The sequence below is a fragment of the Bos taurus genome, chromosome 2 (assembly GCF_002263795.3).
Source record: "Bos taurus isolate L1 Dominette 01449 registration number 42190680 breed Hereford chromosome 2, ARS-UCD2.0, whole genome shotgun sequence".
Lineage (NCBI taxonomy): Eukaryota > Metazoa > Chordata > Mammalia > Artiodactyla > Bovidae > Bos > Bos taurus.
In genome coordinates this window covers 79,652,212-79,670,531 of record NC_037329.1, presented here as the reverse complement: position 1 = coordinate 79,670,531, position 18,320 = coordinate 79,652,212, and the positions used below count along the sequence as shown (strand labels likewise).

The window sequence follows — 18,320 nt, the reverse complement described above, 5'->3', positions numbered from 1 at the left end:
AGGATCAAATGTTATTGTATTTTCCCTAGAGGACTTACACATGGACTTACTCTATGGTCCACTTTTAACTCAGTAGATACATTCTTTTCAGGTACAGAACTTTCTTTGAGGCTTTGGAAAGCTTCCTTAAGGGAGAAGAATCATTGTCCTTTCTGGTTTCATCCATTGTAGATTAAACCTTTATGGTTCTAGTGCTTTGTTTTTATAAGCCAACCCCCAGTGATTTTCTAAGTATTAAAAAGCCAAGAAGTAAGTCTATTGTTTATATCAATTCTCCACCATAGACTCAATAAAATAAACATTTTTTCTTAATATGTTTTACAAACATTTTTGGAAGCTCCAGTCACCTTGTACAATTTTTTTTTTTGCTTTTGTCTTCTTAAAATTTTTATTGTGATAAAATATGCATAACATAAAATTTACCATTTTAACATTTGTTAGGTGTTCAGCTTAGTGGCCTTAAGCATATTCACATTGTTGCACATCCATCACCACCATCCATCTCCAGAACTTTTTCAACTTAAAACTGAACTGAAACTGTGTACTCATTAAATAATAACCCCTCATTCTTTCTACCCCAGCCCCTGGCAACCACTGTTTTCTGTCTCTTAATTTAACTAGCCTAGGTACTGCATATAAGTGTAGTCACACCAAATTAGTTATTTTGTGACCAACATTTTATGTAGCATATTCTTTCAAGGTTCATTCATATAGCATGTATCAGAATTTCCTTCCTTTTTAAGGTTGAATAATATTTTGTTGTATGCATATACTGCATTTCTATATTCATCCTTCAATGAACATTTGAGTGATTTCTTCTTTCAGCTATTGTGAATAAAGCTGATTTAAATGTTGATGTACAAATTATCTACTCAAGTCCCTACTTCAGTTCTTTTGAGTATCTACCCAGAAGTGGAATTGTATGTAATTTTATCTTTATAATTTGAGGAATCTCCATACTGTTTTCTACACTGGCTGTACAGTTTTCCACTGCCATTGGCAATATACAAGGAGGTTCCAGTTTCACATCCTCACCAAAACTTATCTTGTGTTTTCGATAATAGCCATCCAAATAGGTGTGAAGTGGTATCTCCTGGTTTGATTTGCATTTCCTTAATGATTAGTGGTGTTGAATATACTGTCATGTGTATACAATTTAATTTTTAAAACCATTAAATGCTTATCACTGTGGGATATATTTATCACTTTAAAATGATTATGGTAAAAAGTAGGCATTTTTATAAGTTGTTTCCCGCTGTGTAATAACATTTTTGTTTTTTAGGGAGGCAGCATCTAACAATGAAACTATGGCAACAATTCTTCTTCAAAACTTGTTAATACAACTGGATGAACAGTTAGGCCGTGTTTCCAAAGAGAAAAACCTACTTTTAATTCACAATCTGAAAAGAATTAGGAAAGTCCTTCAGGTGAGAATGCATTCTACTTTTTCAAAATATTTGTCTTTATAAGTCTTAAATTCAATTTTAAAAAAATGTAGTCTTATTGTATTTCTGTATCAGATTTAAAAGGGAAAAAGCTGAATTCTCTGATGACTTTACCTTTTGTGCTCAATTTTATTTCATTACCCAACACTTGTTTTTCACCAACTTTTGAATCTTAAGATGCCCACAAAGGGGAGAGTATGATTTGCATGTGACTGTTTACTAGTTATGATCAAATTGATGAGAGTCTGGGACAGGGATCTGAAAGATGCTCATTTCACAGCTGTCCCTCCAAACCTTTCTTGCCTTTGTCTTGTATGTAACAAATCAGAGTTGGTATTGTTCTCATTCATAGGTGGAGGCATTATGGTCGTATGTCTTCTTCCAGATTTGGTTCAAACTTCACCTTCGAAAGCGTTCTTTGGTGTCCTGTAGCTTCCCGTTCCAAAAAGTTCATCCAAGCTTCCCTTTCCAAAAGTTAATTCCAAAAGTTCACCAAGGTGTTCCCGTAACTGCAATTCATCTGTACTGTAGCATTTAGTGTATTCTACATTAGTGTTACTTCTGCATTTCTTCTCCCTCAAAATGTGGGTTACTTAAGGCAAGGACTTTAACATTCAGTTTTGAATTCCCAGTGACCACCACAAAGTTGGACATATGGTAGATGTATAATATTCATTGATTAAACAGATGAATGAATAAGTGAAACAAGAATCTAAAGAATTAAGAGCAGGCTATTATTGACCTAAATGCAGAGATGCTAATGAAGCAAACTCTGAACATGGACTGCTCTAATATTTACAAAGTGCTTTTACAACATATTAGAGAACATGAAATATACATGTACCATTTCTTAGTGATACATCTTTAGAACCTCAAACTTAACAATGAATGCAGTTTTAGAAGACTTTTCCTAGACTATAATAGAAATGTTCTTGATATTACTAACATCTGTGAGAGGGAAATAGATATTAATTTTTTATTGTTGTTTGGATTGCTGTTTTTTAAATTGTTAATGTTTTATTGTTGTTAGGATTGGATTTTTTTTTCATTGTCCTTTTACTGTTATCTTTGCCTTTGTAATCCCCTACAAATTTGCAAGAGACTTGGCCGGGGTAGGAAATGAACTTGTTACCAGCAAAACAGAGTTTTTCACAGTGTAAAGCAAACTATCTCTTCCAGAGATAAGACATTTAATCTTGGCTTCATTTGCTATTGTTCTAATCAATGGACATAAAACAGGGGTTTGGCAAACTGGTAGCCACAAGTCAAATGTGGCTGTTGCCTGTGCTTGTATGGTCCATGACTAAGAGTGGTTTTTGCATTTTTAAGTGTTTAAAAAATAAAAGTAAAATAAATAAGTTTGTGACATGAAAATTATAGGAAATTCAAATTTCTGTATTTTAGTGAAATGTAGCTTACTTAATTAGTTATGTATTGACTCTGGCTGCCTTTGCACTGCACTGGCACAGTTGAGTAGTTGTGACAAAGACTGTATGGACCTACAGCCTAAATTAAAAATGTGTGCATATGTATATGTGTGTGTGTGTGTATTAAGCACACTTATCTGGCCCTTTATAGGAAAGTTTGCTGACCCTTGGTCTTTGCTAGAGGGACATAGATGGATAAAATGGGTGATTCATGGTCTTTGGAAATTCTGAGTCTCAAAATGTGACCTTGGGCAAGTCACTTAATTTTTCTAAATTCTTATATCTTTTCATGTAAATGAAGATAATTATTTGGGATTATAATAAAAACTGGAGCTTTTATCCTGGCAAAAAAAAGAATAGGCTTTCAAAAATGGACCTTGTTATTGATAGAGAAAACAGTAGGATCTTCTTATTGAAGAGTAAGTATCCAACCCATCATTTTTCTGAGTGGGGATAAGATTGTGAGGGAGCCCAAGAACCCGTGGTAATTCCAGTCCCATTTCAGCTCAAGCACAAACGTCTCTGCTTATGTCACAGACCTTGCAGCATCTTGTCTCTATTCACCTTTTCAATAAACTGCCCCAAACTCCTCCACATTCCTGCCCTAGGAACCATAGATCTACTCCTTGTTCCTGAGCACAGCAAGCTCACTCTTGAATGACTCTGAGCCTTTGTCCGTGACCATCTGGTGGCGAGGAACGGTCTGCCATCTCTCTTCCTCCAGTCCAGCTCCCAGCCATTCCTAGAGGACCTGTGAAGGCCCCAGGGCAGCAAGGGAACCTTCACCTGTACTTCACCCCTTTTTCTCATTCCCTGTGGAGCATGGGCCGTAAGATAACCAGCCTCTCGTCTGTGGGGGATGTATCCAAGAAGGTCACAAGCTCTTTGAAAGTAAAAATTTGGGCTCCTTTTGTGACCTTCCTCTTCCCTCCAGTACCCAGTGTGGTACTAGAAGCAAACTAGAAACTACTACAAACTAGAAACTCCAAAAATAGTTTGATTGATTAGGGTATTTTGAACAGACAAAACCACTTGCTTTTACTTTGACTTATAAACTATACTTATTGATATTTGTATTAATTCAAAACAATAGAAAATAGTGATAAAGAACATCACCAATTAAGACAAATCTTTTTGGTAAAGCAAGATCCCCTCCCCCAAAACGAAGGAGAAAAAAAAAAAAAAAAAAACCTGCTGCTGAAAGAATATTGACACTATGTTTATCTGGTTTGAACATTTTCATCCTATGGGATTTTAAATGCAATCTGTTTTAACTTTTATAGAATAAAAGATCAAACAACATGATCCCAGGGGAACTAAGCAGGTGTAAGGTAAATTTATTTTAGCAGTTGTCAGAGCAACTGAGGTCTCCGGTTTCAATATTTTAATTTACCGTTTATATCCCACCTACTTCTGATAAAAATTTGGGATGGCTTGTTATAAAAGACAAATTAAACAAAACCACTGAACCAAGAGTCAAGGCAATCTCTGAGTTGGAAGCAGTGAACACTGATGTCCAGGTTACCTTAGTCCTTTTAAGGGGAGGCAGCCTCAGATCAAGGTCAGGAGGTAGGCCTGTATTGGGTTGAATCCTGGTTCTATGACTTGCTTGCTGTGTGGCCCAGGGCAAAACGATCACATTCTCTGGCCTCAGTTTCCTCAGCAGTATGAGTGGAATCACAGTGGTATTGACCCCACGAGGATGTTAGGAGCATTAAAAAATTGCAGAACATGTAGTAAGGACTGTGTTAGGATTTTATAAAAATAAATATCTGAAGTGTTTCAAGAACACTTCACTCTGTTCTTGGGGCTTATTTTTTAAACTAATAGAATTTCTTTTTTAGAGCAGTTTTAGGTTTAAGGAAAATTGAATAAAAAGTAGAGTTCTGTATATGCTCTCTCTCCACCTGCCTCTCCCTACTTTCTCTTATTATCTGGCAATTTTCTGTACTTTGTTTCAGTTGATGAACCTATTGTAGTACATTGTTACTAAAGTCCAAGATTGCATTAGCATTTACTCTCTGTGGTGTACAGTTCTGTAGGTTTTGGCAAGTGCATGATGTGTTGGATCTGCTATTTCAGTTTCACTGCCCTGAAGATTTCCTCTGCTCCACCAATTTATTCCTCCCTCCCTCCCCACGCCCCAGCCCCTGGCAATGACTAATCTTCTTACTCTATAGTTCCACCTTTTTCAGAATGTCATATAGTTGAAATCATATAGTATGTAGACATTTCAGATTGACTTTCCTCACTTATTAATATGTTTTAAATTTCCTCTGTGGCTTTTTGTAGCTTGGTAGCTTTTTTAAAATCGCTGAATGATAATTCCTTTTTATGGAGGTACTACAGTGAGTTTATATGTGTTGGGGAATTATAAACAAAACTCATATTAATATTTATGTGCAGGTTTTTGTGCGTTGAGTTTTTAACATATTTTTAGCACCTTGGAGTTTGATTATTGGATCTTTGTTCTTCAATTTTCTATTGAAAATCTCTTGTTTATTCATCTTCCTTTCTGGGTCTTAGTCTGTTCTGGATGTTATAACAAAATACAATTGATTGAGTAAATTTTACATAAAAGACATTTATTTTTCACAGTTCTGGACAGGAAGCCCAAGATCAAGGTGCTGGCATGTTCAGTGTCTGATTCAGCTTTACTATAACCTCACAAGGAAGCTCTCTAAGTTCTCTCTTAAAAGAACGCTAATCCCATTCAAGAGAGCTCTGCCCTTACGATCTAATCATTTATCAGAGGCTCTACCTCCAAATACCATCACTTTTGGGGGTAGGGTTACAGCATATGAATTGGGGAGGCACAAACATTTAGCCTCCAGCAACCTTTTACTGTCTCTTTTCCTCAGATAAAATTACTTTAAAATAATTAAAACGGTGCATATTCATAATTTAAAAAATTGAAGCAATATAAAATATGCAAAGAAAATATGAAATAATACAAAATCTACTGCTAAGATATAATCATATTAATATTTGATAAACATCATTCCTAACATTGCTCTCTCTCTCATTCCATATGTGTGTATATATATATATGGATGGATAGTAGAGCAGGCTACTTTTGACATTTTATACTCAGTTGCTATCAGTATCTTAGTAGCCTCCTGTTTCCCCACGCCCAGTTCCTCTTGCTCTCTCCCCACTCGCAGTAATCACTAATTTAAATTTTGCATTTATCAGTCTCTTTCTTTTTGTTACAGTTTACCATATATTGGCATCTTTAGAGGATATATAGGTTTGCAAGTTACCAAATACCACTTAAATAGGATCATATTTTTTATCCTATTCACATTAATAGGATCACATATTTATTCTTCATGACTTTTCTTCATGCAACATAATTCCTGAGATTCACCCATGTTGGTGTATATAGCAGTAGTTCATTCATTTTCGTTGCTACAGAGTATTCCATCGTGTGACTGTGTCATAGCTTATTTATTTTACTGTTGATGGACACTTGGGTTATTTCTGTATTTCTTCTATTTCAGACACTGTGGTCTGAATATCCTTGTGTGTGCCCCTTGGTGCATGCAGTTCTCTGAGACATAGACCTAGGAGTGAAACAATGAATCTTGGGTTATGTCTATCTTTAATTGTACTGGATCATGCCAAAATTGTTTTCCAAAAATAGTTATACAAGTTTACATTCTCCCAGTAGAGTAAGAATTCTGGTATTCTTGTCCATACTTGTAATGGACACATGCATGCATGTATGCATAGTTGCTAAGTCACGCCCAGTGACTCTTTTAAACCCCATGGACTGTAGCCCTCCAGACTCCTCTGTCCATGGGATTTCCCAGGCAAGAATATTGAAGTAGGTTGCCATTTCCTCCTCCAAGTGATATTTCTGACCCAAGAATTGAACCTGCATCTCCTTTGTCTCTTGTGCTTCTTGCATTGGTAGGCGGATTCTTACCACTGATCCACCTGGGAAGCCTAATGGACATATATCATGTACCAATCTGGTTCTATATCCATCTGATTTCTTCAGTTTAGTTTATTCTTTGTCTAAATTCTTTATTCAAATACTTAATTTCCAACCTTTTTTTCCTTATACATGAATTTAACACTATACGTTTTTGAGTGAGAGAAATGTTCTATATACTTTAATATGGAGTGCTCTTGTTTATATCTAATCTAAATGTTTCATTAGTCCAATTTTGACTTCTATTTCTAGCTAGCTAAACTTAAAAATGGTCTCACTAAAAATACATAAAAATGCTAGATAAAATGTAACAGATTTTAAATGCATAGATAAATTTATCACAAATTAAGGCAAGTTATAGAACCAAAAGGGCTTCCCCAGTGGCTCAATGGTAAAGAATCTGCCTGCACTGCAGGAGAAGCGGGTTTGACCCCTGAGTCAGAAAGATCCTCTGGAGGAGGGCACAACAACCCACTCCAGTATTCTTGCCTGGAGAATCCCATGGACAGAGGAGCCCAGTGGGCTACAATCCATAGGGTCGCAAAGAGTCAGACATGACTGAAGCAACTGAGCATGCACACATACACATGGAACCAAAAATTTTTTTAACTATAAAACAGATCTGTGAGCAGCAGCTGAACTGGTGGCTGTCATATATCCTGTCATTTATCCACGTGCATGCATGGTAAGTAACTTCAGTTGTGCCTGACTCTTTGTGACACTTTGAACTGTAGCCCGCCAGGCTCCTCTGTCCACGGGACTCTCCAAGCAAGAATACTGGAGTGGGTTGTCATGCCTTCCTTCAGGGGATTCTTCCCAACCCAACAATCGAACTCAAGTCTCTTATGTCTCCTGCATTAGCAAGCAGGTTCTTTGCTACTAGCACCACCTGGGAAGCCCATCATATATCCTTTAGTTCAGTTCAGTTGCTCAGTCGTGTCAGACTCTTTGTGACCCCATGAGTTGCAGCACACCAGGCCTCCCTGTCCATCACCAACTCCTGGAGTTCACTCAAACTCACGTCCATCGAGTCACTGATGCCATCCAGCCATCTCATCCTCTGTCGTCCCCTTCTCCTCCTGCCCCCAATCTCTCCCAGCATCAGAGTCTTTTCCAATGAGTCAACTCTTTGCATGAGGTGGCCAAAGTACTGGAGTTTCAGCTTTAGCATCAGTCCTTCCAAAGAAATCCCAGGGCTGATCTCCTTCAGAATGGACTGGTTGGATCTCCTTGCAGTCCAAGGGACTCTCAAGAGTCTTCTCCAATAGTACAGTTCAAAATCATCAATTCTTCGGCACTCAGCTTTCTTCACAGTCCAACTCTCACATCCATACATGACCACAGGAAAAACCATAGCCTTGACTAGACGGACCTTTGTTGGCAAAGTAATGTCTCTGCTTTTCAATATGCTATCTAGGTTGGTCATAACTTTCCTTCCAAGCAGTAAGCGTCTTTTAATTTCATGCCTGCAGTCACCATCTGCAGTGATTTTGGAGCCCCCAAAAATAAAGTCTGAGACTCTTTCCACTGTTTCCCCATCTATTTGCCATGAAGTGATGGGACCAGATGCCATGATCTTTGTTTTCTGAATGTTGAGCTTTAAGCCAACTTTTTCACTCTCCACTTTCACTTTCATCAAGAGGCTTTTTAGTTCCTCTTCACTTTCTGCCATAAGGGTGGTGTCATCTGCTTATCTGAGGTTATTGATATTTCTCCCTGCAATCTTGATTCCAGCTTGTACTTCTTCCAGCCCAGCGTTTCTCATGATGTACTCTGCATATAAGTTAAATAAGCAGGCTGACAATATACAGCCTTGACACACTCCTTTTCCTATTTGGAACCAGTCTGTTGTTCCATGTCCAGTTCTAACTGTTGCTTCCTGACCTGCATATAGGTTTCTCAAGAGGCAGGTCTAGAAATACAGGCCCCAAGCATAGTAAATCAAAAGAAAGTATAGGACACCAGAGAGAAAGAAAAGATCCTGAAAGTAGCAAGAGAGCCCAAATATATTACCTACTTAGAAATGAGAAAAACTGAAAGCCAAATTTAAAAGAGTATCAAGTGAGATAAGAGTGTAATATCTTCACAGCGCTAGAATACAATATCCAGAAACTTAGAATTCTATACCCAGCTCAATTATTATGAAAAATTAAAAGTTTTGTATAATACTATACAAAATCTACAATGGTATGCTCACAGAAGGAATTACTAAAGGAAATCAGACACAGATGATAAGCACACATGATAAAATTTCAAAAGTTTCACTGCAAAAAAGTAAAAATAGAGTACATGAAAGGTTGAAAATGTGCAATAATATATCAGAAAAAAAATATTCACTCTGTGGATCAAACTTAGCAGTTTAAGACAAATTATAGTTTTTACAAGAATGTATCTAGAATATGAAATAAAAAAGTGATGAGATCAAAGACGTGAGCCTGGGTTGCCTTGTACAGAATCTTGTGGGCCCTTGTCAAGATTCTGAGTCTTATTCTGAGCGTGATGAGGAGCTATTGAGAGGTTTGGGCAAAGGTGTGACATGAACTGATTTCTGTTTTTCAAAGGTTACTCTGATTTTTAAATGAAGTGTAGTTAGTCAAGAAAGAATCAGGGCAACCTGTTAGAAAATCCCATTGATTTTTAAAGTGGTATACTGAGTCAATCTTTTCTATTATTGGGGTTTATCAACACTTGAACTTCTAGAAGTTTTTGCTTTGTGTATTTGTTACTACGTTGTGAGGAGCATAAGTACAAAATAATATTGGTGAATTCAACTTTTAAAAATTCATATAAAATATCCTCTTTGACCCGTTTATTATATTTGCATTTTGAAATTTTATTGTGTGGCTTTCTTTTTGTTACTGTTTGCTAATAGGCAAATGATTGTATCTTTCCATTTTCATACTTTGTCACTTTGTATTGAGTATTTTATAAATATCACATAGCCAATCTTATTATCTGGTCAACAAATATTAGACAAGTTCTTATTATATTATCAGTTACATCTTAAGCACTAGGCATACAATTGGAGGAAGTCATGAAGTTTACAGTCTAAAAAATTCACACCTCCTATGTTTTGTTTTTAACGTATAGGACCCTCAATGGCTGTCCATCACAAATTAGCATCAGGAAGGGGAAACAGACAGTAGCAAACTTGTCTGATTTAAAATAAAAACAAAAACCTCCATTAGAACGCTGAGTTCAGGGTTTTGGTGATAACTCTGCGGTTAGTAGTCCCATCACCTACAGAGCATTTTTCACCCACCAGGGCAATGAGTCTGTTAGTGAGAGTTTTAGACCCTATGAGTGAGGGGGCACGAGCAAGTGCAAACCACACCTAACATGTTCTATTCTCTGCAATCTTGTGGCCTCTTTGTCAGAGGTGTTTGGATTTGCCTGAACAAAAATACATGCTGGGGTTGAAAGGTCCTCTAAAGTTGGGTAAACCGTGGTTCCTTCTGGTCCAGTCTGTAAAAATCCTACTGTTGGTTCTGAGTATCGAGCAAAGTGAGATTTTTAACACGACAAGGTGGAAGATTAGAAGCACATTTTTGCAGTATAATGGAGAAAAATGTTTGTTTTTTTTTTCCAACTATTGAGTGGCTCTGAATCTACCAGACAGTCTCCTCCAACTCGTGCTGCTTTCTTAGTTCACTCCTCTTCCTTCCCCTCTGTACACCATATACAAGAGAGGCGATGAGATGACCTCAGCCTCCAACCTGAACAGAGCCTGGTGTAGCCAGTCGGTGTTACCTCTGAAGGAGCCAAATGAAAGCTTCGTCCTTCAGGTTATTTTCTACACATGGGCAGCAGCCAGTTTGCCATTTTCATGCCACAGTTATTTTCCCAAATCCTCAGGACACATCCCTATTTTCCTTCTGAGATAATTACCTGATGCCAATATCAAAATGCTCACATTTCAAAGGCTAAGAGACCTGCAAGTCATGCCATCTAAGATGAAATGTGAGTTAGGTGTCAGGATTTTGTTTGCTGCATAATCTGAGACAGCCAACAAAAGGTGGAAAGTGTACATCACAATGCTCATGCACATCACACTAAATTGGAAATCCCAGGTGATCAACTCAAGATCCCACCCACCTGAGACTTCATTCATGGATCATTTTTTGCATATTCCTCCAGGCCTTTATCTTATCCAGGCCTGCCAGGATTGCTCTCCCTCCTTATTAAGTCTTCTCTCACAGTGTATCAAGTCTCCGTAACGATTTGTTCTTTCCCTCTTATGAAATAATTATTTGTTTATAGTCTATATGTATTTAAATTCCAAATGATGATTTGGATTTCTTACAGTCACAATAGAGTTGGGAACATTTGAGCTGGTTCTAAGAGGACGATTCAGAACTCTGACAAGAAGAAGGGAGGGAAGGGAATCATGTACAGAGGAAAAGCAGGAGCGGGAACACGACAGGGGAATGAATCCCCATCCCTCAAACAAGCTTAGCACTCAAGCATTAAAAGGGGGTTGTATGAGGACCTTGTATGAGGTCCGTCTAGTCAAATCTATGGTTTTTCCAGTGGTCATGTATGGATGTGAGAGTTGGACTGTGAAGAAAGCTGAGTGCCGAAGAATTGATGCTTTTGAACTCTGGTGTTGGAGAAGACTCTTGAGAGTCCTTTGGACTGCAAGGAGATCCAACCAGTCCATCCTAAAGGAGATCAGTCCTGGGTGTTCTTTGGAAGCACTGATGCTGAGGCTAAAACGCCAATACTTTGGCCACCTCATGCGAAGAACTGATTCATTCGAAAAGACCCTGATGCTGGGAAAGGTTGAAGGCAGGAGGAGAAGGGGACAACAGAGGATGAGGTGGTTGGATGGTATCACCGACTCAATGGACATGAGTTTGAGTAAACTCCAGGAGTTGGCGATGGACAGGGAGGCCTGGCGTGCTGCAGTCCATGGGGTTGCAAAGAGTCAGACACGACTGAGCGACTGAACTGAACTGATGAGGACTTTGAATGCCATGCTAAGCAACCTAGACAGCATATTAAAAAGCAGAGACATTATTCTGTCAACAAAGGTCCGTCTAATCAAGGCAATGATTTTCCCAGTAGTCATGTATGGATGGGAGAAGGCAATGGCAACCCACTCCAGTACTCTTGCCTGGAGAATCCCAGGGATGGCAGAGCCTGGTAGGCTGCCATCTATGTGGTCTCACAGAGTTGGACACGACTGAAGCGACTTAGCAGCAGCAGCAGCATCTATGAATGTGAGAGTTGGACTACAAAGAAAGCTGAGCACTGAAGAATTGATGCTTTTGAACTGTGGTGTTGGAGAAGACTCTTGAGAGTCCCTTGGACTGCAAGGAGATCCAACCAGTCCATCCTAAAGGAGATCAGTCCTGGGTGTTCACTGGAAGGACTGATGTTGAAGCTGAAACTCCAATACTTTGGCCACCTGATGTGAAGAGCTGACTCATTTGAAAAGACTCTGATGCTGGGAAAGATTGAGGGCAGGAGGAGAAAGGGATGACAGAGGATGAGATGGTTGGATGGCATCACCAACTCACTGGACATGAGTTTGGGGTAGGCTCCAGGATTTGGTGGTGGACAGGGAGGCCTGGTATGCTGCTGTTCATGGGGTCACAAAGAGTCAGACATGACTGAGCGACTGAACTGAACTGAACTGAAGCAGTTTGGACTTTGGCAATGGGGAGCCATCAAAGGTTTTTAAGCCAAGTGGGACATGAATGTAGGTTTTTTTGAAAACACATATAGAGCAATCTTTCTCTCTAGAAAGATCCATCCCTTATCTGCTGTAGGCAAAACAATTTTGGAGATTTATCCTAAGACTTAAAGCTTTTTCTTTCCTCATTCCAGCCCCTATTATCCCTCTCCTCAAATCATCTAAATTTAGTGACTGGATAAGTTTTATTTCCCCTAATACAAAGCCTAGCTATAGTGTTCCCAAGGGAAAGAAAAAAAAAAAACTATTCTTTTTTTTTTAATGATTTTTTGATGTAGACCAACTTTTAAAATCTTTATTGAATTTGTTACAATATTGTTTCTGGTTTTTTTTGTTTTTTTTTAAATGTTTCTTGGCTTTTTGGCTCCCAAGGCATGTGGGAGCTTAGCTCCCTATCCAGGAACCAAACTCGCACCCGTGTGCAATGAAAGGCGAAGTTCCAACCACTGGACTGCTAGAGAAGTCCTGAAACTAAACATGAAGCTCATGAAACTTATCCAAGAGCTATCATGAAAATTCCAGACATAGGGATGAGGCCTGAGTCTGTCAGCCTGTAACAGAAACTTTTAGAGGAGCTGCCAAACCCCAGAGAGAGCAGTCACCCCCAAGAATATGATTAAACAGATTTCTATAGCAGCTAGTATGATGACTAATCTCACCATTGAGAATGTGGGTGGAGAGACACAGATACCAGTTAGGGCAGAGGATATGAAAATGTTAAGTGTCATAAGCTGATGTTTACTATCCATGGGTTCCATTTGCTGGTGGCATCATGGTGACTGAAGAAAAAGCTGAGCAGATGTTCATCTTAAAAGTGGAATAATTGTATCATTCTGCCAGCATTTTTTTTTAAATTAGTTTCTTTTTTTAGTTGTCCCCATCTCATGGAGATGAAGACTTATAGGAAAAGCTTAGTTAAACTTTTCTGAATCCACTGTGACCTGGAAACTTTCCAAAGAGATACTTAGTCAAAACCAAGGTAATTTATAAGGCTTGCTTGTTACCTTAGTGTTTGCTGCTTTAAATATTTTTTTACAAGTTTAGTAAAAGCATAAAAATTGGAGCAAAAATAAACAATCCACTTGTAAACAAGTTAGTCAGTATAATCCAAGTTTGTAAGAAACCATTTTATTTTAGCTTTAAAACTGTGATCTGAGTGAATAATGATCAAGTTGCTATCGAAACTTAGTATATAATTAGATTTAGTTCATAGTGCCTGTGTGTTAAGCCAATTCAGTCATGTCTGATTCTGTGATCCTGTGGACTGTAGCCCACCAAGCTCCTCTGTCCATACAGTTTCTCTAGGCAAGAATACTGAAGCAGGTTACCATTTCCTGCTCCAGGGATAGAACCTGTGTCTTTTATGTCTCCTGTATTGGCAGGTAGGTTCTTTACCACTAGGACCACCTGGGAAGTTCTTAGTTCATAGGCATTGAATGATTGCCTTTACTTGATCCAAATAACTTTAAAGGTATCAATTGTAATTTGTCAATGAAAAGTTCATTGTTTGGGGAAGAAGCTATTTTCTCACCAAGTCACCAGTTCACTTCTGGGCTTATCTTACTGATTTCTCCAGAAATGACCTGGGAGGCAGAAGATTTGCTCAGTTGACACCTATCTCTTACACTACTTCCTTTAAAAAAAAAAAATCAGGGTATAGAAAGGCAATGCCAAAGAATGCTCAAACTACCACATAATTGCACTCATCTCACACGCTAGTAAAGTAATGCTCAAAATTCTCCAAGCCAGGCTTCAGCAATACGTGAACAGTGAACTTCCAGATGTTCAATCTGGTTTTAGAAAAGGCAGAGGAACCAGAGATCAAATTGCCAACATCCGCCGGATCATCAAAATAGCAAGAGAGTTGCAGAAAAATATCTGTGTCTGCTTTATTGACTATGCCAAAGCCTTTGACTGTGTGGATCACAATAAACTGTGGAAAATTCTGAAAGAGATGGGAATATCAGACCACCTGACCTGCCTCTTGAGAAATCTGTATGCAGGTCAGGAAGCAACAGTTAGAACTGGACATGGAACAACAGACTGGTTCCAAATAGGAAAAGGAGTGTGTCAAGGCTGTATATTGTCAGCCTGCTTATTTAACTTCTATGCAGAGTACATCATGAGAAACGCTGGGCTGGAAGAAGCACAAGCTGGAAACAAGATTGCTGGGAGAAATATCAATAACCTCAGATATGCAGACAACACCACCCTTATGGCAGAAAGTGAAGAGGAACTAAAAAGCCTCTTGATGAAAGTGAAAGTGGAGAGTGAAAAAGTTGGCTTAAAGCTCAACATTCAGAAAACAAAGATCATGGCATCTGGTCCCATCACTTCATGGCAAATAGATGGGGAAACAGTGGAAAGAGTCTCAAACTTTATTTTTTTGGGCTCCAAAATCACTGCAGATGGTGATTGCAGCCATGAAATTAAAAGACGCTTACTCCTTGGAAGGAAAGTTATGACGAACCTAGATAGCATATTCAAAAGCAGAGACATTACATTGCCAACAAAGGTCTGTCTAGTCAAGGCTATGGTTTTTCCAGTAGTAATGTATGGATGTGAGAGTTGGACTGTGAAGAAGGCTGAGTGCCGAAGAATTGATGCTTTAGAACTGTGGTGTTGGAGAAGACTCTTGAGAGTCCCTTGGACTGCAAGGAGATCCAACCAGTCCATTCTGAAGGAGATCAGTCCTGGGTGTTCTTTGGAAGGAATGATGCTAAAGCTGAAACTCCTGTACTTTGGCCACCTCATGCAAAGAGTTGACTCATTGAATAAGACCCTGATGCTGGGAGGGATTGGGGGCAGGAGGAAAAAGGGACAACAGAGGATAGATGGCTGGATGGCATCACTGACCCAATGGACATGAGTTTGAGTGAACTCCAGGAGTTGGTGATGGACAGGGAGGCCTGGCGTGCTGCAATTCATGGGGTTGCAAATAGTCGGACACGACTGAGCGACTGAACTGAACTGAACTGAGCCAAATATTTGGTACTTGGTGCACTTATTACCATAATCCTGTGATTGGCTACCTTGGTCAAGGACATAATGACGTCACTTCCTGTGTGTTGAGTACACAGTGAGGTGCTAACATGGTACAGGTAGCCAAGAACTATGCTTACCAGAACAATGAAGACCCTCCTGTGTGCCTGGGGAGTCAAGAACCTGCCTATTTTCTGTCCTTTAATCTGTCATCTCAGTCTCAGTTGCAAGATGTGGAAATGAGAAAATAAACAGTGTCATATCAAACTAAAAAAAAACCAGCCAACTGCGTTTTCTACTTGCCAGGTTTTCATAACTTACCTCATTTCTGTCAAGATTTTTTTTGGGAAAAATTAATATCTCATTGGTTCTCTGTAGTTCAGTATACCATCAACTCAGTATTTCTCCTCCTCTAGACTCTTCTGTATCTTTCTCTAAACAATAAATAGTCTTCCCAGAGAAAGAGGTAGAGATGATAGACAGATAGGCAGAGGCTTCATGGCAACAGTGTGGAGCAAAAAGTGGCAGAGGTGAACACTTAGGCATGGAGACCTGTCCAGACATTATTGCAGTAGTTCAAGGGATGTTGAGCTGGGCAATAACAAGGGTGAAAAAAATGTGCTGGAGTTGTGAGATAATTTGGTAAAAGAATGTATCACTTAATGAGTGGATAGATATGAAATGTGTGAGATGGCAGAGCAAGAAATGAGAGATGATTGAGAGTTTTAGTTTGGGTTACTGTATGATGTTGATGCATAATGATTACATTTGGGGCAGGAAGTGGGATAACAAAATAGAGGAGTTTGATAAATTCTAGTGGAGTGCAGCAGAAAGTTAATGGAAAATAGCTAGAACTAATGTGTCTACATACTTGTTTTCTCCCCAAGGCTGTGAGCTCCTTGGCATGTTCATCTCTGCATTCCCAGAGCTTAACACAAGCCCAGCACATAGTAGGGGCTCAGTGTCTCATTTAATAAACAGTGTAGTTGATGTTGAAAATGTGAATCTCTCCTTGTTACAATCAGTATCCTAAATAAATGGAGCAAATGTCATGTCATCATTGCGATTGCAGTTTAGCGTCCATAAGCTCAACTTTGATAATAAAACTTTCTTGCTGAAATCACCAGTTTCTAAAGATGAAGGGGATTGGGTTTGGGAAGAGTGTGTTGTACATATGAGGGAATTTGGACTGGATGGGACCAGAAGCAGCAAAAGCAGAGAAACCTTTGAGGAAAGGATACAAAACCACAGTCTAAAGTTTTTATTCTTATATATATATATAAAAATATATATTTAATATGCACAGTATGATGATTTGATATACATGTACATAATGAAAAGATTACTGCAGTCAAGCTAATTAGTATTATCTTAGGTATCACTTTCGTGTGTGTGACAAGAACATCAGAAATCTATTCTCTCAGTGTATTTCCATTATTTGATACAGTATTAACTACAGTCAATCTTGCTGTACATAATTTCAACTTCCCCACTCTTCCACTACCCCCAAACTTCTGGCAGTCACCTAAAACATCCATATGGTTAAATCTTTCATTTCTCCTGGCAATGTTTTTCACTGTTCTTCTGTAGGTCTTTCCTATCTTATGGATGTACCTTACTTTACCCAGTCTTCTAGAACTGGGCATCTAGTTTGCAGTTTTCACTCCATTGCGTCTCTACAAGTACAATGAAATTTAAAACCTCACGTCTGTCTTTTGCTTGTCATTTTAAGTGCTATAATTATCATCTTGCTGCTAAGTCACTTCAGTCGTGTCCGACTCTGTGCGACCCCAGAGACAGCAGCCCACCAGGCTCCCCCGTCCCTGGGATTCTCCAGGCAAGAACACCGGAGTGGGTTGCCATTTCCTTCTCCAGTGCATGAAAGTGAAAAGTGAAAGTGAAGTCGCTCAGTCGTGTCCAACGCTTAGCGACCCCATGGACTGCAGCCTTCCAGGCTCCTCCGTCCATGGGATTTTCCAGGCAAGAGTACTGGAGTGGGGTGCCATTGCCTTCTCCATTTTAAAGTGCTGTATTGGTACTGAACACTATTCATTCTCCCCCTCCTATATTCTCATCTATAAGCAAGAAGCCAAAGGGCAAAAACAGATTACCAAGGGTGTCCCACCCTTTGGTTTTTAAAACCACAGCTGAACCACTTCAATCTATTTCCTGTTATTTAAAATCTCTAGGGAAGGCTACTGCATGAACAGACTTTGTAGCTTTCCAGTACCAACATGGTTATCAGAAAATGCCTTCTTTTGTCATTTTGCTATAAATTGAACCCATTTTCCCATTGTTCACTTGTCAGTGAATGAAAGAACTTATCACTGAATGGAAGAATATCTGGTTTTTATTTTTTAAAAATAGTTCTCCATGAATTAGAAAACAAACCGTATTGGGGGCCCTATTAATTTGCCGTGTCTTTAACTCTTTTTATCTCTACATATTGGTCCTAAACTCCAACTTTGCAAATCAACTAATAAACATGCACTTGTTGGTAATCTGCTCTATAGGAGCCCTTTTAATAAGCACGTAAACACTTTAGCTTCAGGTCTCTTCTCAGAGGCAGCCAACTTTCCTGAGTTATTAAGCCTCAAACAACACCCATCCAGAGCCTTATAGGTGGTTTATCTCCGAGTTCCTATAGATTATATCTTTCTGCTGATGTAGTTCAATATTATAACTACTGGTTTTTAAAGAACTTTATTTTTTATCACAAAAATATTTATGTATTGGGTACACATCCAATAATGAAAGTTTAGAAAACATAGATAAAAAGGAAAAAAGAATCATCTGTAATCCCATCTTTAACTGATAACCACTGTTAA

At 38.8% G+C, this 18,320-nt stretch overlaps 1 protein-coding gene across 4 annotated transcripts in view; it reads left to right on the top strand.

The window, feature by feature from the left end:
• Nucleotides 1-18,320, top strand: part of STAT4 (signal transducer and activator of transcription 4) — a 136,525-nt gene that overhangs the window by 34,827 nt on the left and 83,378 nt on the right. For all 4 annotated transcript variants that reach the window (XM_025001441.2, XM_059874387.1, XM_025001444.2 and 1 more), the window contains one exon: nucleotides 1,283-1,427. In XM_025001441.2, coding sequence (XP_024857209.1) covers nucleotides 1,283-1,427 — 145 coding nt within the window. The remainder of the gene's footprint in view (nucleotides 1-1,282; nucleotides 1,428-18,320) is intronic.